At 44.3% G+C, this 26,106-nt stretch overlaps 2 protein-coding genes across 3 annotated transcripts in view; both read right to left on the reverse strand.

Annotated features, from left to right (window-relative positions):
• STRADA (STE20 related adaptor alpha) overlaps window positions 1-3,932 on the reverse strand; it is a 31,172-nt gene extending 27,240 nt beyond the window's left edge. The window contains exon 1 of the mRNA XM_090044184.1: window positions 941-3,932. The gene's annotated coding sequence lies outside the window, so the exon portion shown is untranslated. The remainder of the gene's footprint in view (window positions 1-940) is intronic.
• A 148-nt stretch (window positions 3,933-4,080) lies between these two features.
• The window catches only part of CCDC47 (coiled-coil domain containing 47), a 30,639-nt gene continuing 8,613 nt past the window's right edge, over window positions 4,081-26,106 (reverse strand). For both annotated transcript variants that reach the window (XM_090044182.1, XM_090044183.1), the window contains 9 exons: window positions 25,718-25,839; window positions 24,720-24,785; window positions 22,336-22,437; window positions 12,323-12,433; window positions 11,621-11,706; window positions 8,246-8,304; window positions 6,892-7,001; window positions 5,252-5,419; window positions 4,081-4,901 (listed from right to left, as the gene is read on the reverse strand). In XM_090044182.1, the coding sequence (XP_089900308.1) occupies window positions 4,821-4,901; window positions 5,252-5,419; window positions 6,892-7,001; window positions 8,246-8,304; window positions 11,621-11,706; window positions 12,323-12,433; window positions 22,336-22,437; window positions 24,720-24,785; window positions 25,718-25,839 (905 nt within the window). In that variant the 3' untranslated portion in view covers window positions 4,081-4,820. The remainder of the gene's footprint in view (window positions 4,902-5,251; window positions 5,420-6,891; window positions 7,002-8,245; window positions 8,305-11,620; window positions 11,707-12,322; window positions 12,434-22,335; window positions 22,438-24,719; window positions 24,786-25,717; window positions 25,840-26,106) is intronic.

Consider the following 26,106-nt stretch of genomic DNA (forward strand, 5'->3'; position numbering starts at 1 on the left):
TTCCTCTAAAAGTCCCAGAGCAGTGGTTCTCAAACTTTTTTTTTCCACAAACCACTTGAAAATTGTTGAGGATCTCAGCTAAACTTTTTTTTGTTCTACAAATCAAAGCACATAACTCATATTTTAATATCTATTCTCTTACAAGTACAGATATTCTCAATTGTTCCGCAACCTTTCTGCAGACCACCCGAATGGAACTTGCGGACCAGTGGTGGCCCCCAGACCACAGTTTGAGAACCTCTGTCCTAGAGGATGCACGAGTCAGTATAAAAGGCAAGGACTGCAGTGGGTGGCATGTTTTATTTGACCAACTGCATGGCTGGGGTATGCTTACACAAGCTTTCGAATGCAATGCAATTCTGCTGAATGCAGATCTGATCTGATGACAAATGCAATGCATCCAGCAGCTTTTCTAAGTCCACATGTGGCTGGTCCAATAAAAAGGTATAAGTCACAATAATGCTTGCCACTCACAATTCCTAGACTATCATGGCTGCATTATTCCAACACTACCAACTCAACACAAAGCATGTTAGAGGAAAAGAAAAATGGGAAAGCCAGCTCAACAATGCAAATGTAATGGAAGATAACCGCATGCGATTCACAAGCCATCAACTTACTATAGCTCTCTCCTCCAAGTACAGGTTTAGTACATTAGAGAAATGCTCTCAGTCACTAGGGTAATGTGAGGAACCTCCCCAAGATTTTATAAGCATCCAGTGGTCAAATAATAATAATTTGGTTTCACACCTTAGTCGCAAACAGTTCAATTCCTTTAGTACAACAGTCACATAGCATTTTTAATATTGTTGGTAGTAAGATCATCTCTTGCTGATATTAATGGGGAAAACAAACTAATTTCAGATCAAATATTCTTCTACACTGTTCTTGCAATCAGACTTATGTAAGTTTATTAGAAAGGCATAGTCTGCAGACTTACACTTCCAGAAGTAGCTAAGAACTATTATTCCTACAAGGAAGAATGGTCCAAGGCAGTCAATGGTTCCACAGGGCTACGCCGGAATAAATGATAATGTTGCCTCACACAGTTGAGATGGATGTTGAAAATACACCGGAATTCCAAAAGCTAAGAAACCAAATCTTTCGCTTTGCTGTCCATTCACAGAAGGGGCCACTTGCCATGGACTTGGAAACTAAAACACATAAAGAGGCTATGTAACACACCAAGAAATGCAGACAAGTTCATACAGCTTCCAATGTCATTTGCTGGAGGGGAAGGGTTGGTGGGGGGTGGGGAATGGAATCTCCTCTCCATTTCTTTTTCCTCTATAGATAAGGAAAATTGTGCCTGGATGTGGAGGGAACAGACCCATGGATTCAGGGGCATAGATCAATCTTGGAAAAATGAATGGGACTTTACATGGGTGACAGGGATAGATACTGATAGAATTAAAGGTGGAGTCAAATTTTCACTGAGATTCATCTCCTGACTCTTGCATCCAAGTTCTCAGTTGTGAGCCCGAAGATCAGTTTCATAGTGGCAGGAAGCTCTCAACTTTAACTGAACCCAAAAGCTTCTCTGAAACCCAACACTGCCCTACAGTTGAAATGCTCCAACACTTTTAAATTTAATGCATTTGGAAGACTGGAGTATTGGCTTATGTTATTTTTTTTTCTTTAAGTATTCTGTTCTATTGCCAAACTACTCTCAAAATTCTGAAAATCTCTGCAAGGCATACAAGAAGTGTTAATTATTCTCCACCCCCGTTAATATTTTAATACTGAAATGGAAGATAAATAACGAGCCTCCATTGAGACTCATCTTTCACCTAGAAATATTAATACTTTGTTGTACGATTTTAGCACCATTAGCTATCTGAGAATGGGTTGTTAACTTACACCAGGGTGGGCAATTGTTTTGGCTGGCAAATCACTTAACTAGTTTTAGTGAGATGTGGAGGGCCACACACAAAATCTTTCAGAAGATATTTTAACAAATTATAGATAAAAACCCATATGGCTAAAAATAAAACGTCTACTATATTTTAATTTTATTCAACAATATTTTTATCCTGATTTATGCTTTTTGAGCAGTGCATATAGAGACGATTGCATGATAGCTCAAAATAAAGGCTTACCTTTGTATATGGGCTGTGGAGGTGGAGGGGGCGAGTGTGTGAGGTACCCACACGCTAGGTCTGGAAAGCCAGCCAGCCAGGGATGGAGGGAGAGATGGTGAGACAGGGGACACATGCAGCAGAGCTTGCCCAGGCGGTGCAGTGCAGATGCAGTCCACCTCCCCCCCACATCCAGCCCACAGTACTCTGCACGGGGCAAGCTTTGCCCTCTCCCACCGAGGGCACTGTGCCAGCATACACAGCTTCCTGGTAGGGCTGTTCCTGCTGCAGCTGCCCAGCTTCTCTTCCTCCTTTTTGCCCCTGCTGCACCGCTTCAGGCAGCAGGTAGTGCAGGGAACTGGTGATGGCCATGGCAGTTGTGCTGGTGGCCCCAGTCACCCCAGCTGCATGCAGCCAGCTCCTGGCCCCAGTGCACAGGGCTCCAACTCGCAGCCACCTTCTACCCACTCTGCCTGCCCTGCACAATGAGCAGCCACCTGCAGGTGACTGAGTGAAAGCAGCCCCACCAGGAAGCTGTGCACACTGGTCAGGGCTATCGGGCTATCAGCAGGTATCAGGCAGAGGCAGGTGCAGGCTGGAACACAGCACAGGATGCCCTGGGTGGGAACAGGCAGAACTCAGCCCCATGCGGTATGCCACAGGGCATGGGTCAGACGCAATCAACTAGCAGACCAGATCTGGCCCACAGGCTATATTTTGACTACTCCTGACTTATGTTCTGTATTCTAGAATCCCATTTTCCTCTACCTCTAAACACAGATGAATAGAAAATGTTCCTTAAAAGAAAGAGCTGACATCTAGTGTTGGGACGGTGACATTTCATTTATACCAAGTGAGGATCATGAAATCATTTGAAACAAGTTGGCTCTCTTCTTACTAAGAGAGAATGATAATCATATGGCAATTTCCATCCCAAATGAGATGCACTCCTATGTTGCTAGGCTGACAAACACAACAATTTCTGTTAGAAGGCAACACTCTTGCAACACAAAGTAGTTAGGCTGGAGAAGAGTGGAGAAAAAAAATACAACTATAGCAAGTTTTTTTAATATTGATTTTTTTTTTAAATGCAAGGGCTGTAATACGAGATGGTGAAAAGGAATGAGTCCAAAGTCAAGGCAGTTGGAATGTTTCAGTTATATTTTACTCTCCATAGGTAGTTCATATGAATGTTCATATTACAAAATTAGCTGCCATGGCCCAAAAGTTTATGGGACTTCAGGAAAGCTTTCCATTTATTGAAAAGAGCACAAATTAATGGTATTTTCTTTAAAAGAACTTTGTGAAATACTATATTAAATCTCATTCTTCAAAGCTAAGTAATGCTAAAATAGTTAAATTCCACATAAATCTTATGTTAATTTTTGGCTTAAATTATTTTTCACCAATTATTATAAAATTAATATATTTGCATGTATCATATTACAGATTTCTGCATTCAGATTAGTGTGAAGAAGCGTCTCATGCTGCAACAAAAAGTCTTTTAGCACATACTGTTTCAACAGCAAGTCTTTGTTATTGCCTCAGAACAAGTTTTGCACATAAAGCATTAAACAAGAAATGCAAAAGACAAAGATTATCCCCTCACAAAACTAGAAAGTGTCCCTTACAAGCAACAATAAAATGCCTTCTAGATAGGAAGCATTTATAAAATGCAAAAGCTTCGACAGACAGCTAAGTGCTTGCACAGGTGTGTCTATTCCCCCCAACAAATCTGAAAATACAGAAGTAAACAGGCTTTTCAACAGATGAAAAAGATGCTTATCTTCTATAGAGTTTTTCCTTGCTTAGTAGAAGGGGAAATTGCACAGATATTTCACTGAGAATCTAGCTTCTGGGTGAACATTAAATAGGCAGCAGCTGCTCAGACCAGGAGGAAAATACTTAAGAAGTGACTTTGTAAAGTTTAAAATATTTATGAAAATCTAAATGAAGCTGTCAGCTCACCATGCACTCACTTCATAAGAAACACGCTTACAAGTACAGAATTCACATTGTATTAAGCTTGCAGCATTCAGAACTACAAGAAAGAAACAGTGCTCCTGTATGCCATTCCCTGATACATAACGGATGTACAGCTTTTGTCTATGCCAATCAAGCCTACAGATTATGAAATACTGTTTCAGTGCCTTTTGTTTGTCAAAAAATGATTTTTCTAAAACTATGCTTGGTTTATATCCCTGAAATATTCATACCATATATAGGCTCTAAGTTTTGCACCTTTTTAAGTAAGCTTGATGCAGGCAAGCATATAAATACACACTAAACAATGTTTACTGTGCAATTTACTAGTCATATGGGGATCTATGTTTTCCTCACCCTAAACTTAAAAGAAAACTGCCCCCCACCTCTAAATAGAAACAAAGTCTAATAATCAAAGCGCTGATATGTTACGCTGGCACAAATGACTAGTTTTACAAACTTTGCTTTTTTGTTTTGTTTTGTTTTTTTAACGAAACCCAGAACAATCGCAAAAAGTTCAAGGGATATTGCAAGTTTTTTTTTTTTTTTTAAATAGATAGAAGTGGCAAACCAATTCAACCATCTGACAGAAAACTGCAGACAGAAAACCTTCTATATACATCTGTATGTGGCTGTGATACCCAGATTTTTAATTAATGCTGATGCAAGATTTTTCTCTTTTAATGGCTAGTAGCTTTTGAAGATTATGAAGTTATCTAGTTCCTTGTATGCTGTGAATTAAAGTTCCCCAGACTGGATTCACATGGCTTTCACTTTGATTTGCTTCATCTTCATCTGTTTCTTCTCAAGCTTCTTCTGCTCACGCCGCAAGGCAGCTTCCTATATAGGAAAGGATACACAGGCTTGAATAAACATCCATATCCCCACTAAAGGAGCAAGCTGAGCTTCTGAAAAGGTCAAGATAGCTGGGCAAACTCGGATGTTGTTCTCAGGGTGCAATCTCTTCTGTACAACAAACAAGGCTAATAGGAGGATACAAACCCACTCTGGGAGACAAGTTAATAAATAATTAGCAAATGAATAACAAAAATCTGTCTCCATGCCCAAATTATATCTTTAGGCTAACCAGAGATCACATGCAGATTCTGGGAACCTAACAAGCAAGCCTGATAACAAATGGAAGAAAATTGGTGTCAGTGTCTTTAACAGTTCAAAAAAATCCATTTTACCTCCAGGCGACGCTGCTTTTCTGGATCCTCCTCGTTCATGATTCGCTCCTTTTCGGCCCGTTTCTTCTCCTCTCGGCGGGACTGGGCAGCCTCCTGCCTTTGCACATGAGTCAATTTAAGGAAATTCTCTTCTACTCGGGCCCTGTTCTTATCAGCTTTCTGTTTACCCTTTTCACCAGAAGACAAACAAAACAATACTCAGAAATGTTTGGTACTTCAGATAATTTTCCAGCAAGGAAGGAGGGTCTGAAATAGCTACAAAGCCTCAAAATTCCTCAATTTAAATGACAGTTTTACTTTGAAAACTTCTCAAAATGACACCTTGAGATTTTTACATATCATCTTCAGATAAAACCTTCTTAGTGCACAGGTAAGGAGATTTTTCACTCTTATGTCAGCTTCATTAACTTAGATCAGAATCCAAATCAAACCATGTTCTTCCTTTATCATAATCAGCAACAAAAGTTCTACAAGTGAAGTTAGGCCCACAACAAAATATACAGAACCACTGCACAAGTATATGGCGGAAACATCCATCTCCATTTTATACAAGGAGGAGGAGTACCCTGGTTCTATCTTCTGCCATTTGAAAGACAGAAGATTCAAGAATAGGATTAGATTCTGCAGAGATTTACGCATGTTTATTTGCATGCACTAGGAATAGTTTTGCTAAATTTCATGATTTTGTTTTAAAATGCATTAAAATCAAGCACAGAAGTGTTTGGGGATTGGGATTATTTCATTTAAAGGGTAGCATTTCAGGAAAGAGTTCTCTCTCTCAGTCTCTCTCAAGTATATGAGCAAAATGGATTCAATTTACCTTTAGTTAGTGTTTACAGAATAACAATAAAACATTAACACTAAAGAATTTGGTGATAGACATGAAAGACATTTTTCAGTTCGAAGACAGAAACTTTACATTTGATGTCATCCTGCCACTGAAATATTGCCATCAATCAAGTAGTGAGAAACATGTCAAATTGCTTAACTGCACACAGCAGCATTTTAGGATAGAAAGTATAAAAGCTCCTTTTTATTAGATTGGTCCGGGGTTTTCCAACTCATTTTGTGTCGTGCGCTGGATCCAGCCAAGGGCAGAAGATAGTTCCAGCCCAGTACATGCAACAGTTCCAGCTCTGACCCATACCACAGCAGCTGCTCTAGCTCTGGGCCTTGACACAGCTCCAGCATGAGGCAACAGCTGAGAAGATAGGACTGTGGCAGCGGCAACAGGTGAAACTGCTGAATGACAACCCAAGCAGTATTAACCCTTGCTAGCCCTCCTATATCCGATCACCACGTCCACCAGGCCCAAGGGCCCTGGATTTTGAAGCAGGCTACTCCCCACACTTTCCAGTGGCCCACTGGTAGCCCTGCAGGTTGAATAGAGTAGTACTGCATGCTGGATCTGGCCTGTGAGCTGTATGTTTGACACTCCTGCTCTAAAAAGGAAATTAAGAATACCAAATATGACTCCTCAGTATCAAATATGACCCCATATTAAAATAAAGCATAATATAACTGTAATAGTTCCATTTCTAATGTAAGGCTCCTAACCTTACAAAATTTACCATGGCATCTTTTATTTTAATCAGTTTTATACCTTATGTGAAAGTAACAGACAGCAGCAGATAACTTACTTCTCTGTTTAGACGGAACTTTTTTGCTTTGTCGATAGAGTAAATAACCATATTCATCAGAGGCAGCAAAGCCTCCATATCCTTTGGGGAAGTGTTGCCTGAACCAGGCACTGAAAAGCAAAAACATTTTCTCCAGATTAATTCAAAAGTGTTGGCAAGGCTTCTGCTACTTAATTAGCAAGTTCTTTACACATTTGCATCAGCAGGCTGAGCAACCTGCAAGAAAGATGCACTAATTCTCCTCTGAAAAGGAAGTAACTAACAGAACAAGATGTTTATTTTAAAGTAGAGATTAAATTCAGATTCTTCAGATGATTACAGGCAGTATTTCTCTCTTATGTTCCATCAATACTGAATACTGGTTGGGTGCACATTTTCAAATGGGTATCAAATTCCTGCTTTGATGAGTGCAGAATAGAAATTAAAGGCCAAGTTTTGCCCAGCGCTCCAAGCGAAGTCAACTGTAGTTGTGCATAGACACCAAAAGGAAGAATTTAGTCTTTGTTGAATACAAACTAAAATCCCATGTAGTTTGTGTTGCTTAATTTAAAAGGGGTTAATCACGCAGATGTGCATATACTTAGTACAGGCTGCAGAACATGGTACCACCTGCTTGTCTTTGCTGCCACAGTGCTCCTCAGTGCTGCCTGCAGATGACCACTGTGAGACTGATCCATTCAAGCTTTGACCTGTGTTTTTTGGTAATTTCAGGATTAAGTGCTACTTCTGCTGGTGCCTGATCTGGATATCTGCTTACAAGGAGGGGACAGAAAACTAAGAACTGATTCCAGACAGGTCACAAAACTGCCATTGACTGTAACAACTATTGGTCGGGATCTACTTAAATTTATGAATTTGCAGAAACCACAAAATCTGCAATTGTCCATGAAACCAACAAAAATAAAATGCTGGCTCCCCAGTGGTCATTGCTGCCTGTCAGTCTTCCTGGGGAGGGAAGGTGCTGGCTTGTGGGGAGGAAAAAAGGGCATCCAGCAGCCAAGATGGCGGCTACCTCCTTCCCTGGTCTTGGGGCCTCTCTGCCAATCAGAAGCGAGAGGTGGGGCTGCCAGGAAATGCTCATGAAATCAGCTCTTCATGCCGCAGCCAAGCTATGAAAATTCCTTTGTCTGGCTGTAAATTAAGCAGGTCCCTAGTCATTGGGCCTAGATAAGAAGAAGCAAGACACCATATAGCCCATGGTCCGGTCCTCATGTAGAATACCGCACTTAGTTTACCTTTTACGCTATTTTTCTACAATGAATTTTAAATTCCCAGCCATCCTGTTTGTCTCAAAGGTAGCATAGCTTGGTCATTATCAGATTTGCACAGATAAGGTATCAGAAAAATCTCTTACCATTGAATGTAAACAACAGTGTCTTTTTAGTGTCGGGCAGTTTTAAAGGCTGACCCTCCCTGGTTAAAAGAAGGGAAAGAAAGGAATGCCCAGAATAAGTAAACAGGATACAAACGTAAGAAACAGACAACATGCCTGACTACTCCAAAACCAACTGATATTTGCAAACTAGTAACATAAAAGTGATTTCCCCCCCACCTCCATCTTCTAATTTACTAGGGTTACCATATGTCCAAGTTTTCCCAGACATGTTCTCTTTTTGGGTCCTTCCATCTGCATCTGGGCATTTTTTTTTTTAAATAGGAAAAAATATCTGGGATTTTGCTGTACTCATCATCAACGTTTTTCCTGGCACTTCCTGGTTTGCCCGACCAAGGAGCTGCTTGGGACTGGGGGAGGAGGGGAAAGAGAGGAGGGACAACTGAAGGCAGGGAGCATCACGTGCACCTAAACACTCACACACATACATGCAGCTGCACATAAATGCAGCTGCACACAGGTAAGTCTATGGAGAGCAGGGGTTAGAGGGCCAGGACCGGGGGTGGGGGGAGGAGAAAGAGAGAGAGAGAGAAAGACAGAGAGAGAGTGTGAGTGTGTGAGTGAGTGAGTGAGTGTATGTGCACGCGGGGGGAGGGCAGGCAGGAAAATGGGTGCCTGCCAGCACTTGGGGAAGATGTCCGGGAGCCAGGGCTGCAGCAGGGTGGGGGAGGCACCTGCCCCTCCAGAGGGGAAAGAGGGCAGGGCAGCACTTAGGAGGCAGCAGGGAGCTGCATGGCCAGGCTGGCAGCACCAGGGCTAGTGCTCTTCCTCACAGGGGCCTAGCAGGTCACAAGTGAGAGGCACTGGCAGGGCTGGGGCAGCGGCAGCTCAGGTGTGAGGGGCACCAGGGGGTGTTGGGGTACTGTTGGTTGGAGTGCATGGGGCTCTGGCAGTGCCAGGGAGCTGCAGGTTGAGACTGAGGGGCAGCATCAGGGACAGGGACACTGCAGGTTGAGAGTGAGAGGCACCAGCATAGTCCAGGGACTGGGGTACTGTGGACTGGAAGTGAGGGGGGAGGACCAGGGGTCTGCAGGTCAGGAGTGAGGAGCAAAAGCAGGATTGGGAGGGGCTGTGGATTGGGAGTGAGAGGTGATGGCAAGGACAGGGCACTGGCATGTGGCTCCTTTAGTCACATACCAACCCCCCACACAGGTGTCCTCTTTTATTAAACTGGAGATATAGTAACCCTAAATTTACACCAACTTGCCACACAGCTCCTCTGAGGCTCAGTGTGTTAGGTAAAGCATCAAGAATGGCAAAAATGCACACGCAGAACAACCTAGTTGCTGACTAGAGGAGAAATTACACCCCCTCCAGCAACAGTGCAGCTTTTTCCTCCTCTTCTCTGTACGAGTAAGAGGACTCATGTGTGTTAATGAAGAAATTCAGTTTTACAATTTTATTTGCCATGTTCCACGGGTCAAACCACGATCTAACATGGAACAATGGAAGTGCCAAAAAATTAAAAGCAAACAATTTATATGAAATTCAAGATTTGTTTACCAATTTAGTCGCAGAATCTGATTTTTACTCAGGTTACTCCTTTAGAACCTTCTCCTCTGAGGAAGCCCCAGTGCCACCCTCCATAAAAATGTTATTCTCTGCATATTTCCCATGACCCTTTGTTTTCTGTGAACAATAGGAATTTTGTTGCATCAGGCTAACTTTGAATGGTCAGCCCGAGAGCAAAATTTGTTAATTAAACATGAATCCTCAGGTGTAACAGAAAACAAGTCCATAAATTCTGCAGGATACTTGGGAGCCTACTGATGTCAATATTATGCACATTTGTAGTTTTATACTTGGATCAGATAAGTATTTTTCCTCATCTTTGAGTATTAAATAGATCTCATAAGCTAGGGATGCCAAACCATCTGCCCCCATGGACCAGATAAGGTTCACTGGACCAGTTTGCAGGCCGGATCTGGACTTACCCCCCTGTGCCACATGCACTGACCGTGACACTACGTCCAGCCCACATGCCACCACACACAGCACATGCTGGACCTGCTCCTCAGCTTGTACTATACACAGCATGTGGGCTGGACACAGTAAAACATGCAGCACAGGAGGCAGTAGCACAGCCATCCACTATGGTGTGCTGCCCAGCTGCAAAGCCACAGCCTCCCCTTGCCCCTGCGGACAGGGGCTGAACTGGGACTGTGGACCTCTACTATGCCCAGATCCTGCCATGGGGAGGGAGGTGCCACTCCCTCCCCCCTCCCTCAGAGGTCAGTTGGAGCCTTCCCATGGGCGGGAGGGGGAAGACTGCAGTATAGGGTGCCAACATGAAACACTGCGTGCACCAGCATGCCGGCTCATGCTGCATGCGCTATCCTGCCAGGTCCAGGACAGTGTACACAGTGTGCAGTGCCCCACCATATTAGCCCAGATCAGGCCTCAGGCCACCTGTTTTCAGAGCCAGCAGGCAGTGTCAGTCCAGTGGAGTGCTGTATGCAGCCCGCACCAGACCCCCGTGTTACATGCAGTGCTGGGTCCAGCCTGTGTGCTGCATGTAGCACAAGCCATAAAAGTGCCTACACGCTGCACACAGCAGGCAATCAGGGCCAGCGTGCCCCCACAGGTTCGTTCATATGGTTCCACAGACCATTTGTTTGACACCCCTGCCATAAGCGATTCCCAGTACATTGGGCTTATTAAATGATGTAGCATTCACTTCAGATAAAGGAATATACTGCCTCTTGGCACTTCTGATGATCATTAAGAAAAATAGGCTTGAAATAATGGGAAAAAATCATGAGAGTCTGTGAATTTTCAAAACAAGAAAGTGAGGACCACAGGGGACAAAAATGGCCACAATACAAATCAAGCACAGAATAATTAAAAGAACATGGTTAAGAAATTGGGGAAATGATGATAGGTTTTATGAAAGCTGCTGATCTTGATGAACTAAATGATGCAATTCACGCACACAGAGCACGTGCTTAGTCATGGTTTTTCAGCTATTAATATAGTTTGTCACTTGCATTTTCAGGCTCTCCATTCCTTCTTTACTGAGCTATCTGCACAAGGAGTGAGATCCAGCAATCTCGCACATTATAACCAATTGCTAAACTGAGAATTGGAGCAACCAAAGTTCCAATGCAGTCAATGTACAGAAGTGAATAGGAGGGAAGCAGGCAACCTAATCTTTATAAACAAGCCAGCCTTTGAAAATTTTAGAAGCTTGTGATCTAACACAGTTTATTCAACTGTTTTGCTATTGCTGCTGATTTTCATACAGCCTGCTAAAACATGTTAAAAAAAGATATTACTCAATATGGTTGCCCAATACTCTTTTATAATAGCTAAGAGAAACATTAATTTCATACATACTCTTGCATAAGTTTTGGACCGGAGAACTGGTCCGAGAAATGGACGGACTCAATCTTGTCAGCGTAGTGTGAGAGGAAATGTATCATCTAAAAGAGAAACTGGGGTTAGTTTTTCCTGTGACCAACTCCTAAACAACCAACCTGCTCACGTAGGTCTGCTTTGGAGTCTTGGAAAATAATTATATGCCTGAGGTACCTTTGTGACTAAAATTTAAACTGGCAACATGTTTAGTGACTCTTGGTAGAAAAAGAGCTCAATGCAGATAAGCTGCAGCCCCACTGCTGAAGGAACATTAGCAACTCAGGGTGGGAGAAAAGACCGAGTCCAAGTACAACTTGATATTTCACCCAGTAGTCAGAATCATTATAAGGGAGTATACTGTGGGCCTGTAATATTCCACCGCCTGGCCATTCTAATATTATCCTACCAGCTTAAGCCTTTCAAATGCCAGTCTGAAGTCCCAAGCTCACATATCTGCGTAATAAATTGCTAAGTTACTAAAACAAAGAAAATGACAACTTTATCCAAATTCATGGAACAGAAAATGCTTCAGGGTCTTTGTTTCTCTAGATACCCTGAAGGAGAAAACAAATGGAGCATTCAGCTCCCCTGCTGTAATTTCAACGAGGGATTTCATTATGAGTTCCAGCCTTCAAACAGCCTAGTCCATCAAGAGTGCATCACTATTTCCTTCAAAGTTACCTTTGTGTCCATCATTCCCTCGGTGACTTCTCCCATCTCTGACAGGATAGCCAGCGACTCAGGAAGCCCATACTTTGCCCCAGACTTGGGTTTGTCACTGCAAAATTCACTCTACAGCAAGAGGGGGAAAAAAGAAGGCTACATGTGTCTTACCAGATCTGAACAGAGCGTAATATAATAGGGTTTCTGAATAGCACGAGGATGCAGGTAAGTTCGTTTCTTTAATTCTATTTGGCTAGGGACCTATTTACATTACAAAGTGGGCCACACCATGAGGTTCTGGACATTAACACATACAGGATGTGTCTACATGAGACATTTACTGTAAAGTTGCCTAATTAGCTCTGCACTAAATGTCTCGGCTTCTAAATGTGTAGCCCTATTAGGTTGCAGGAAACGAATACACTCCATAGCAGGTTAGCAACACACATGTAGACCCTGACCTGGCTGGCTGGGGCACTAGTTGCTTCAGTGCAGGGACTGCCTGCTAGTTAGCCCTGTACTGAAGTACCCTCATGCCCTAGGCAGCCCCTCTGTAGAACACTGAGCCTGGTTGGAGCAGCACCAGGCTGACAGGCTGACCCCCAGGACCCTCAGCCAGCTGGGGCTGCTTCAACTTGGCTTGACATCCTATGATACCAGGGCACATGTGTAAACATAGTGCCTGGGAGCAGGAAGCTCCAGCACCATATGCACTAGAGTTTACTACATCACATTAATATGCCTGTGTAGACATGTCCACATTCTGGGATTTTTTTTTAAGTACTGACTGGAGAGAAAAAGAAGTCTCTAGGAGTCAGGCTAACACAGATAATTAAGGCTGATGCATCCCACTGAAGCTGGATTTTGCAATATAGCAAAATCTGTGCTACTATGGCTACTGCCAGGCACTTCTCCAGAAGGAAAAAGAGAAAAAGAGATAGAGATGGTAGTCAATGAGAAGACTAACCTGGAACTACCTGGATGACAGTTATCTCATGTTCTAGGAAATGCAGAGCCAGGGCTGTACCTCCCTTGGACCTGCACAACAGGTATACTCCCCTCCCCACGCATGAAAAGACTCCAATGGTGACACCAGAGGAAAAGGTAAGCAGCATGCTGCCACCCCCAAGAGAGGGCACAAAGTGGTGGGCGTGCAGGACTCCCTCCTATGAGGCACCAAGGGTCCCATCTGCCCTCTGGACCACCTAGCCCATGAGGTCTGCTGCCTCCCTAGGGCCTGCATCTGAGATGTTGTGGAGAGGATCCCCAGGCTCATCCACCCCAACTACTACCCCACGCTCCTCATCCATGTGAGAACAAATGACATAGCCAGGAGTAATCCAGACTGTGTCATGAGTGACTACAGGGTTCTGGGGGCTGGGCTCAAGGGGTCGGGGGCCCAGGTAGTCATTTCCTGTGCGTTCCCAGTTGCAGGCCATTGTCCTAGGAAGGAAGGATGCATCGAGGAAGTGAACCGACAACTCTGATAGTGGTGCCACCATGAGGACTTTGGCTTCTTTGACCACAGCATGACAGGACTCCTGGGAACAGACAGTATCCACCTCATGCAGAGAGGTAAGTCCCTGTTCTCAGCCAGGACGGCCGATCTTCTAGATAGGGCTTTAAACTAAGATTGCTGGGGAACAGGGAAAACACTTATGGGAGCTTGCCTGGGGACCAGCACACAAGAAAGCTCTGTATATACAGACACTAGGAGAGCCGCTCTTGCAGGAGCTGAGGAAATAGTGCTCCTTCAGCGTGACGGGAAGCCGAGGGTCTCAATAGGAGGACTCAGGTGCCTGTACACTAATGCCAGGAGCATGGGGAAGAAGCAGGAGCAGCAAGCCCTTCTGCTCTCCAGTGGTCATTAAGACCTAGCAGGGATTATGGAGACCTTGTGGGGCTGCTCACACAATTGGACCATAGCTATAGGGGGCTATGCCCTACACAGAAGGGACTGGGTAGGGAAGAAAGGTGGAGGTGTAGCTCTCCATGTGAAGGAGCAGTACACCTCCTTGTAGACTGACATCAGCTCCAAAGAAGAACGGCTTGAAACCGTCTGGGTCAAGCTACGGGGGGCAGGAGGAGGGAGGGGGTGTGGCCACTGAGAGACCTAACTGTAGGTGTATACTACAAACTACCAAACCAGGGGGAGGAACAAGCTACAGTTCGCCTGAGAACTGACAGAGGCTGCGTGTGCATGGGACGTGGTCATCACAGGTGACTTCAGTTATCCAGACATCTCTCTGGAGGAACACTCAGCCAAGTTGGACCAGTTGTATTCCTTCCTTCCTGACCTACATTGATGAACTCTTCCTGGCTCAGGAGATGCACAGGTCAACCAGAGGTAACGCTCTCCTACACTTCGTCTTGGCCAAAGACGACGATCTGCTGAGTGACTTGAATATAGAGGGTAGCCTGGGAGATAGCAACCATGAAATCATCACGTTCACCGTCTGTCGCAAGGCAGACAAATCAAATAGCAGGGCTGAAGTTTTGGACTTCAAAAATGCCAATTTCAACAAGCTCAGGTCACTAGTAGGGGTAGTGCTGCAGGACCAGGGACCAAGGGCAAAAGGAGTGCATGAAGAGTGGTCGTTCCTTAAGAACACAGTCCTTGAAGCACAAAAGTTCATTCCCATGTGGAGGAAAGGTACTAGAAGGGCTGGGAAGCCCTCTTGGCTAAACAGGGAAATCACCGTCTCTTAAGAAAGAAGAAAGAGGACAAACAATGGAAGCTTGGGACAGGCCCCAAGGAGGACTATACAACAACAGCATGCACTTGTAGGGAACAAATTAGAAAGGCTAATGCAGCAACTGAATTTAAATTAGCAATGGGAATCAAAGACAACAAGACAACCTTCTTTAGGTACATAGGAAACAGAAGGAAAATAGATGGGAATGCAGGGCCACTGCTCAGCAACTCGGGACAGCTGGTTACCAGCACTCAGGAGAAAACTGAACTCCTGAATGACTACTTTGCTTCAGTATTTCACCAAGGCAAGGGGAAAAACATTCCAGATAGGGTACAGAATGAGCAGGACAGGAATGACTGCCTTCATTCCTACTATTACTATAGAATTGGTATGTAATCAATTAAATAAATTAGACATATACAAGTCAGCAGGACTGGATGAACTCCATCTAAGTGCTGAAGGAGCTGGCTGAAGTCATTGCAGAGCTCTTGGCAAAATTCTTCCAAAACTTGTGATGCTCCAGAGCGGTCCCCGAGGACTGAAAGAAGGTCAGTGTTGTGCCCATCTTCAAACGGGGGAAGAGGGAGGACCCAGGTAACTGTAGGCCTATCTTCTATCCCAGGGAAAATCCTGGAAAAATTCATTACAGAGTCTATGCACGATAGGCTTGCAGAGGGTAGGATTCTGAATGACAGCCAGCATGGCTTTGTCGCTGGCAGGTCTTGACTTACCAACCTTATCTCATTTTACAACCAGGTAACTTGCCACCTGCATAAGCGTCTGGAGAAGAGGTTGACATTGTATACCGTGACTTTCAAAAAGCCTTTGATTTGGTATCCCATGATGTTCTTGCAAGAAAATTGGAGGACTGTGGGTTCAACTGAGAGACAGTTACGTGGATATGAAGCTGTCTGCGGGGTAGGACCTGGAGAGTCCTAATGAATGGATCTGCATTATCCTGGCCAGCAGTGCCCCACAGGAGTCAGTGCTTGGTCTAGTACTTTACAACATCTTTATCAATGATCTGGATGTGGGAGTAAAGAGCTCACTGGCCAAGTTTGCAGACAACACCAAGTTATGGGGAAGTGTGGTCACGCTTGAAGACAGGCTGCAGATACAGGTGGACCTAGACAGGTTAGCAAGTTGGGCGAGTCTGAACCAGATGAAGTTCAACACTGAGAAATCTAAAGTGCTCCACCTAGGGACAAACAACCCCCTACACTCATACAGAATTGGCAATGCCAAACTGGCCAACACCACAAACAAAAGGGACTTGGGGGTAACAACAGACCACAGTATGAATATGAGCCGTCAGTGCAATGCTGTAGCCAGCAGGACAAATAGCACTCTGGCATGCATCAATTGATGCATCTCCAGCAAAACAAGGGAAGTGATTTTTATGCTCTACTCAGTATTGGTGAGACCCCAGCTGGAGTACTGGTGTCCAGTTCTGGGTGCTGCACTTTAACAAGGATGTGGTAAAGCTTGAGAGTCCAGAGAAGGGCTGCCCGTATGATCAGAGACTTGCACAGCAAGCCATGAGGAAAGACTGAGGGACCTGGGACTCTTCAGCCTGGAAAGGAGAAAAGACTGAGAGGGGACTTGGTAGCAGTTTACCACTACATCAGGGAAGTACATCAAGGGCTTGGTGAACAACTGTTGACCCTTGGGGAAAACCAGGAGTGATGGCTACAAACTCCTGGAAGACCATTTCAGGCTCAACATTAGGAAAAACTTCTTCAGTTAGAGTGTCCAGACTGTGGAATAAGCTCCCTCCAGAGGTGATGCAATCACCTACCCTGGAAAGCTTCAAGAGGAGACTGAATGGTCACTTTGGTGGGGTCACCTGACACCAGCTGTCTTTCCTGCCTGGTGCAAGCAGCTGGACCCAGTGATCTTTCAAGGTCCCTTCCAGCCCTACAATCTATGAATTAAGTGCATCAGCAAGACTAACCATAATCTTTCTGATTTCACTGCTGCTGTTGCTATTTGAGAATGATGTTACGAGCAACAACAAAAGCACTGAAACAGTTGATATAACTGATGAGCCAGCATTTTATTTTGTACATCCTGACAGACTATTGATCATCCTCAAGACATGAAAGTAAAAATATTTCAAGTTTAAATTATGCAGAAAAGAATGGCTTAGACCTACTAGTAGCAAAATCACCTTGACAATAAGTAAACATACTTTCAAATCCCAGTGACGTCATCAGTGCTGAATTAAAGAGGCTGAACAAAAGTTTGGCATCCACTGCCAGAATAATGTTAACTTCCTCCTGAAGTGATCTCCCACTAAAAATAACAAGTTTTCTTTGGTTGACTTTACTGTTAAAAGGGAAGTCACTCGTTATCAGTAGTCTGAGAATGTGGATGTGAACACTTGTTCACTGTGATGTAGATTAAGAAAGCCTATGCTTAAATTAATTCTTCTGGGCCAGTTAGTAGGTTGCATACCTCTTTTTCAATGTGTTATGCTGCTGTGTATCCCATGTTAGGGATCACTCTCTCACACAGGTAGGTAGAGGGGCTAAGTGAGGTAGTGGGAGGGGAGGAAGCTCTTCTCGACTAGCTGTTCACAAACAGGGAGCAATCAACTGAGAATGTGAGGGTGGAGGGTAACTTGGCTGAGAGTAACTATGAAGTGAGAGAGTTCAAGATCCTAAGGGGATGAAGGAAGAAGAGCAGCAGAATAAAAATATATTGGACTCAAAAAATGCAGAGTTTAACAAACTCACATAAATGGCATGCCAGGTCCCCTAGGAAGCAAAATCCAAGGGGGAAAGGAGTCCAGGAGTGTTGACTGTACTTTAAGGAGGCTGTACTAAGGGTGCAGGAACAAGCTATCCTGATGCAACAGAAGAATAGGAAGCATAACTGAAGGACAGCCTGACTAGACTGCTCTCTCTTCAATGAGTCGAAACCCAAGAAAGAATCCTATAAAAAGTGGAAATTCAGTCACAGTACTACAGAAGAGTATAAGAGACTATCCAACAGCATGTATAGAAAATTAGAAAGCCTAAGACATAATTTGAGATGTAACCGGCAAGAGACAAAAAAGGGGATTTCTACAAGCATGTTGAAAGAGGAAGACCAAAGAAACCATAGATCCCTTACAGAATACAGAAGACAACCTTATTATAAATAAGGCAGAGAAGACCAAAGTATTTATTGACTTCACAGTTCACAAATAGGGTCAGCTACCAGATAATGAATGCAGTTGGCACCAAACGTAGGGAAGGAGACAAGCATTCTAGAGAAATAGACGAAAAGGTCAGGGAATATTTAGAGATGCAAGATATTTTTAATTTACAAACCTGGATGGGATGCACCTTAGGATACTGAAGGAATTGGCTGAGGTGATTTTGGAGACACTAACTCGTCTTTGAAGACTCGTGGGTCAAGTGAGGTATTGAATGACTGGAAAGAGGGCAAATATAGGGCCCATCTTTTATGAAAAGGAGGATCTGGGGAATTCCAAACCAGTTGGTTTGACCTCAATACTTGGAAAGATTATGGAGCAGGTCCTCAAAGAGCCTATTGTGTAGTATCTAAAAGAACAAGGTGATTTGGCACTGCCAGCATGAAGTCATCAAGAGCAAGTCATGCCTGACCAACCTGATTTCTTCTATGATAAAGGTGCCGGCCCGTGTGGATGGAAGGAGAGCAGTAGATCTGATAGACCTTGACTTCCGTAAGGCATTTCATACTGGTCAACTACATTCTCATTGAACTAAGGGAATACAGATTAGACATAAGTACTGTAAGGTGGCTATAACACTATTTGCATCATCATGTTCAACAAGTAGTCATCAATGGCTTAAATGTTTAGTTGGAAGAATGCATCAAGTGCCCCACCCCCAAGAGGGGGTCTGTCCTGGGCCCAGTACTATTTAACATCTTCATTAATGATGATTTGGATGATGAGACTGAGCACACACTTAAATTTGCAGATGACAAGTTGGATGGAGTTGCAGACACACTGTAGCATAGGTTTTGGATACAGAATAACGTGGATAGATTGGAAAAAATGGTCTTCAATCAAATCACATGAGATTCAGTAGGGACAAGTACCAAGTTATGCACTTGGGAAGGGATAACTGCATACATAAATACAGACTGGAAAATGACTGGCTAGGTTGTAGTACTGCAGGGAAGGACCTGGGGTTATGGTGGAGTATAAACTGAATAAGCCAACAGTGTGCTCTTCTTGCAAAAAAAGAGCCAATGGCATACCAGACTTTATTAGCAAGTGTCACTTGAAAATCAAGGGATATAATTCTCCTGCTATATTCAGCACTAGTAAAGCCCCAACTGGAGTACTGTGTCCTGTTTTGGACCTCACACTTCAAGAAATATGTGGGCCGATTGGAAAGAGGACAGTGGAGAAAAATAAAAATTATTAGAAGCTTGGGAAACATGATTTACATGGAAAGCCAGAAAGAGCTAGAGATAGGTTTATTTAGCCTAGAGAAGGAGGGATTTGATAACGTCTCCAAATACCCAATGGGCGCTTTTTCTGTGGCAGCAAGCGGAGGCTGAGGGGGGATTTGGTGGCTGCCTACAAACTCATTAGGGGAGATCAGCAGCAAATAGGAAGGGCCCAATTCCCCCCAGCAGCACCTGGGGTGACAAGGAACAATGGCCAGAAGCTGCTGGAGAATAAGTTCAGGTTAGAGATTAGGAGACACTATTTCACTGTTAGGGTGGCTAGGATCTGGAACCAACTTCCTACGGAAGTGGTCCTCGCTCCTACCTTGGGTAAAATCAAAAAGAGGTTGGATGAACACCTGTCTTGGGTTGTGTGATCCCAGTGTGTGCTCCGGCCAGCGGTGGTGGGTTAGACTAGATGATCTGTTCAGGTCCCTTCTGACCCCAAACTACTATGAAACTATGAAGTAGGGGACAGGACTAGGACTAGAAGCAAAGGCCTCAAACTACAGCAGAAGATTAGGAAGAACTTTCTGACTATGAGGGTGGTCAGGCATTGAACAGGCTCCCTAGAGAAACTGCAGAATTTCCATACCCAGAAATTTTCAAGAGCAGATTGGAAAGACACTTAGCTGGGAAGGTTCAGTCATGGACAATCCTGTCAAACTGGGGGCTGGATTAGATGGCTTCATGGGGTCCCTTCCAGCCCTACTTTCCTAGGAAGCTATTATTCCATGTTCTGTATCAGGGGCAACGCACAGGGGGTACATGTGCATCCCCTAACAGCGCCAGTACACCCCCTGCCAGGTCGCACTCTCTGTTTAGTTGGCAGGCAGGAGCATCAGTGCCTCAAGTGCTGGCCAGGGAGCGGGTTCCCCGCCCCCCCCAGTCGCTGACTCAACAGGCTCCAGATACCCATGTTCTGGATAATAAAAAAACCCCAACACTACATCACTACAGACATCTCTGGTCTTTCCAACAATTTAAGACAGCGATCATAGTAACCTTTTTAAAGCTATGAGCCAGAACAACCAAGTTTGGGTTAGAGGCATGCAGGGGATGCTAGGACTCAGCTGCTGCAGTCACTTCTCCAAGCAGTACCATGGGGAAAGTAAGTGCTGCCACATCCAGAGACCCGATCAAATGACTCCATGGGCTGGATCCAACCCATGGGCCATGAATTACCAGCCCCTAATCTAAGAGATATTAAACAGATGCTCAGAGCTCCCACCCGTTTCCTTTATTTCTGTTTCTTCTTTCATAGACTGCATAGACATTAGGGCTGGAAGGGACCTCAGAAGATCATCGAGTCCAGCCCCCTGCCCGAAGGGCAGGAAGTCAGCTGGGGTCATAGGATCCCAGCAAGATAAACATCCAATTTACTCTTGAAGGTGTTCACTGTAGGTGCCTGAACCACCTCTGATGGCAGGCTGTTCCAGACCTTGGGGGCTCGGACAGTAAAGAAATTCTTCCTTATGTCCAGCCTGAAACGGTCTTGCAGGAGTTTATGACCGTTTGACCTAGTCATCCCTTGGGGCACTCTGGTGAACAAACATTCCCCCAGGTACTGGTGGTCACCCCTGATAAACTTATAGGTGGCCATCAGATCACCCCTGAAACTGCGCTTTTTCAGGCTAAAGAGCCCCATGGCTCAGCCTGTCGTCGTAAGGTCTGTTTTCCTGACCTCTGATCACATGCATGGCTCTCCTCTGCACCCTCTCAAGCTTCTCCACATCCTTTTTGAATTGTGGAGCCCAAAATTGGACGCAGTACTCCAGCTGCGGCCTCACGAAGGCCTAGTACAAGGGGAGAATGATGTCCTGGGATTTGCTTGAGAAGCATCTATGGATGCAAGTCAGCGTTTTGGTTGCTTTACTAGCCACAGCATCGCACTGCAGGCTCGTGTTCATCTTGTGGTCAATGATAACCCCCAAGTCTCTTTCTTCCATAGTGCTAGCCAGCATAGCACTGCCGAGCCTAAGGATGCTGCAGGTTTTACTTCCCAAGGTGGAGAACCTTGCATTTTTCGGTGTTAAACACCATCAGGTTCTCGTCCACCCATTTGCTGAGCTTGTCCAGGTCAGCCTGGATCACACCCGCCTGTCTTCTGGTGTGCATGCCTTGCCCCAAAGTTTGGTGTCATTGGTGAACTTGGCCAGTCTGCTTCTGACTCCAATGTCCACATCATTAATGAAGATGTTGAACAATATGGGTCCAAGGACAGAGCCTTGGGGGAACCCACTGGTCACAGGGCACCATGATGAGTGACTGCCATCAATTACTACCCTCTGGGTCCAACCACAGAGACAATTTCCCAGCCAGCAGATCATGGTGGACCCAAGGCCACAATTGGCCAGTTTTGCCAAGAGGTGATCGTGAGATACCAGATCAAAGGCTTTTTTGAAGTCAAGATATATGACATCAATCTCTTCTCCCTTGTACAGGTGATAGGTCACCTGGTCATAGAAGGAAATGAGATTAGTCAAGCAAGACCTAGCCACAACAAACCCGTGCTGGCTATCCCTTAGGATGTTGGCATCGGCCAGTCCATTAAGGATGGCCTTTTTAATAAACTTTTCTAAGATCTTCCCTGGGACAGAAGTCAGGCTGATGGGCCTATACTTAGCCAGATCCACTTTTCTCCCTTTCTTGAAGATAGGCACCATGTTTCCTTTCTGCATCTCCATTTCATCTCACTCACCTTCATCAGGTTCACTGCACACCATGCAGGTGTAATGCAGTTTGAGAAATACTTTTCAAGGCTATTCAACAATCTCTAGATCCAACAACTTTCTGTTATTCAACAGGGTCTGATCTTAGGTAAAGCAGCGTAATAGTGAAAGGTTCTAACCCATTATCAATTGTTTAAACCATCCACCATTAATTCCAACAGAGAGCACATACCAGGTCCTGCATCTCCTTCTGCAGCCGCACCAAAGCTTTCCTTGTTCCTACAGCAAACACATAAGTATCCATGTCTTCATCATTCATTGTCACTTTTATTTGCTGGGAAATAAAAAGGAGTAAGTCCAATTAAGACTAATACAATGAACTCTGCAGTCCATGGAGCACCTGCAAAGGTCAGATGCAAATCTTGTTGAGGAACCAGTGCTCTCCCCATTTCCAAATTAGCTACCCTTTATTTTTGTATATCCAAGATGGAGAAAAAAAATCTCAGACCAGGTGGTATATACATGTGCTATTCCAACAGAATTAAACTGTTCTCTCTCATGCCTGGATTTAGTAGCTTTGTTTTCATGTCCTAAAAGGACAAGTTAGCTTTCTAATCTTGTTAAATATTTGAGTTTTCAATTTCAGGATTTAAGGGCAGCAAGAGATATACCCAAGCTACAAAAGGACTCCAGTGGCAGCATGAGTCATAGCAGACTAATTACTTGGTTTTAGGTAGAATAAAGAATAATGCATCAAATATCTATCTATCTATCTAGATAGATATATATATAGATAGATATATAGATAGATAGATATACATAGATATACACACACACACACCACACAAGACCTGGTAATCACTTTCAGTAACTCATAATCTGCTGCGGTTTTCTCCTTTAATGAAGAAAAATGTAGGAAACCATGGATTTACTCTTGCAGGCTGGCAGCTTGGGACTGGGGGGAGCAAGACACAGGGGATGCCACGTGCATGTCTGTGCACACACATGCACATGGCCAGCGATACAGCCAAGCAGCAGTGGAGAGCCCCCAGCTGTCTGCAAGTAAGTCTAGGAGGGAAAGAGGGAAGGAAGGAGGCGGCAAATTGAGTCCCCCATTGTGAGGGAGGAAGCAAGGCAGGGTTGGCAGCTGGGGCTGGGAACATTACCCAGCCAGGATGGTGCCCAGGGCCTGGGTGGGAATGTGCAGCTGTGGGACCCAGCTGAGGGAACGCGAGGGAACTGTGGCTCATCTGGGGGGCAGTAGGGAGGGGGGCTGGCTCCCCATCACTGCTCACATTCCCAGGGAGGGGATGGGTGTCAGAGGTGCCCTGTTGGGATAACAAGGGGGTAAATACTTGCCCCCCTCCCCCCCCCAACAGATTTTTGCACAGGGCAAGGGAGGATGTGGACCCAGCTGCTGCCAGGCAGGCAGGGGACACTTTGCCATGGCAGTGTGGCCACTGTAGGGCTCCCAGAAGTGGCAGCACCAACACCAAGCCTCCTTGCCCTGCTTCGCTTTTCCATGCCAGGTCCCGCCTGCTGACCTGCAGAGGCCCCCAGGGGGAGGGCAGAAGGGTGGGGAGCCTTGAGACCTGCAGTGGGCAACACATATCCTTCCTTGCCCCCCCACAGGCTCCATTTGGTTCTGCTCCAGCCATGCTGCCTGCAGTGGGGGGGTGGGGGGGAAGAACCAGGCTTTGCGCTCTGCTCTGGCCGCAGCAGTGCATGGCAGCCAGGGCTTGGGTGCTGCTGGTCAGCTGCAGCTGGCACCCATGGAGCACGAAGTGGGCAAGCTGGTTCCATAGCCCTGGCAGCTGGGGGCCCCCTCCGGCAGGGATGGGGGGGCTGTGGCATGGGTGTGACAGGCAATGGCGTGGACAGGGCACTGTCATATCAGGGTTGCTCAGTGCCACAAAGCAGGGGGGGAGAAGAGACCACCATAGCTGCACCTGCATCCAGGTGAGTGAAGGGGGTGGGGGGAGCTCAGATTTTCTATGACAAAAAAAACCAAAATCAAATGCCAAAGTATATAGGTATTTAGCATTTATTTTTACAATAATGAGTGAGGTACTGGTAGGCTTCCAAACTGCTTTAAAATTGTAAATATACCAGTAAAACACTGTTTGACTGATATCTATTAATATGGTAGCATTTCATTTTAATCATGGAAAAATGTGGATTGGGGTGGGGGGGTCAAGTTTAATCAGAGAATTTTGGATTTTTTTTTAAATGAAAGAATTTGGAATTTCTAAACAGAGAAAACTAGGATCCCTGCATGATTAGGCTGCACTCATAACAAGGTTCAAGAGACAGAAGAACTTTTAAAGATTAAGTTACAGAGCAAGATTTCATCTTGCTGAAGCTTCAAGTGTGATAGACCATGTTCAGAAAACAACATGAACAATAAAACCAACAGATACATCAATAATTCACCAGTCATCAGAAGTTTGGCATACCATGTAGAGAAAAAAGGAACATAAAGGTGTTTACAGATCATTTCAGAGATGCTGTGTTTAACATTATAAAGAGCTGCACAAAGAGAAACCCCACCTTTTACCTGCTTGTAAAAGGGAAAGACCAAAAGCGGGAAAGGAGTTGGAAGAATGCAGCACATACCACTTGGTCACAGGCTGGCCTCATCATGCGAGCAAGTACATTCAGTAGGTCTTGTCTTTTGAGAAACTGAAAGAGAACATTAGACTCTTTAGACTCATTTTGTATGTTTGTTGAACTCTCTTCAAATCTCACTGAATTATGTTTCTTTGATACCATAAATTTCTTTTACTATAAAGTGAATTGACATCAAAATGCATCAATTTTGAGAGCCATAAATAGACAACTCCAACAAGAAGCTTAAAGTATAGCAAGTAAAGGAAGCTCAAAAGTTAAAAAGCTATTTTTAACAAATGGTCTTTGCCAATTACTATTCTCATCTTAAACATCCACTTTACTACTTAATGTTTACTTTTTTCATTTTGCAAACACTTACTATCGGAAGAGCACATGGCTCATTGTTAGGAGCAGTTTTACTTTTCCATTGTTTGATTCACATGGCCCAACTCAAAACTAATTATTTTCAGTCTTCAAGCACTGCAGAGAAATTTTTACACAAAAAAATTGTTGGAATAAAAGGGAGTCATATCTGTTGTTTATGTTCTGCAGTGTTAGCCAGAATTACACAACTGCTTTCCTCTTAAGGAGGGAACAAAGTCTATTATTTTAAAATTCAGGACCAACTACATTTAAGTGTTAGCTCAGTGATAAAAAGGCACTGAATGGCCCCTGCAATTTTACAGCCCTGTTTTTCATTCACTACTAGGACCAGAAACAATTGCTCCACAGAACTGGACAGCAAGATGCGTGAAGTATCCAGCTGTCAGTCATATCACATAAGATACAGGATCTTTAAAAAAATGATATAAGAGTGATGGTTTACAAAAAAAAAAGCCACTGAAACATTTTGACTACCCATGTACATTCGCTATCCAGTGTCTGGTTTGAATGATAAAGTCTTACTGATACCCCTTGCTAACCATCTTGGAGTGGGAAAACATCTAACCAAGCCTGTTTCCAGATATTAAATGGAATAATGCAGCCAGAAGCCTCAGCATTACCTTTAGCTGGATAAGCATGCCTTCACAGCACACCCTTCCAGAGCACCATAAATTGTATATGTGTTCATTTTCTTGGTTTAGCTTCCCTGTGCTTGTAGCTTCTTTATTTGTACCATCGTCCCCTAAAACCACAACAAATTAGTTAATAAGAGGAAGTAAGTGGGCTACAAGGGTCAGATTCAAATACTGACATAGTAACACTGGTTTTAAAATCTGCGTGTTCCCAGCTCATTCTACTAGATTATGGGTTATAAAATTTATGTCATAATTACCATAATCTCAGAGTTTAGATAGCATTTCAGAATTGGAAGATTGGACTATTACTTTTTCCCCCACACACAGAACTGTTACTAACAAGTACACCCCCCCCACCCGCCTCCTATTCCTCT

This window comes from Crocodylus siamensis, chromosome 4 (assembly GCF_052110815.1).
Source record: "Crocodylus siamensis isolate JL-2025a chromosome 4, ASM5211081v1, whole genome shotgun sequence".
Taxonomy (NCBI): domain Eukaryota; kingdom Metazoa; phylum Chordata; order Crocodylia; family Crocodylidae; genus Crocodylus; species Crocodylus siamensis.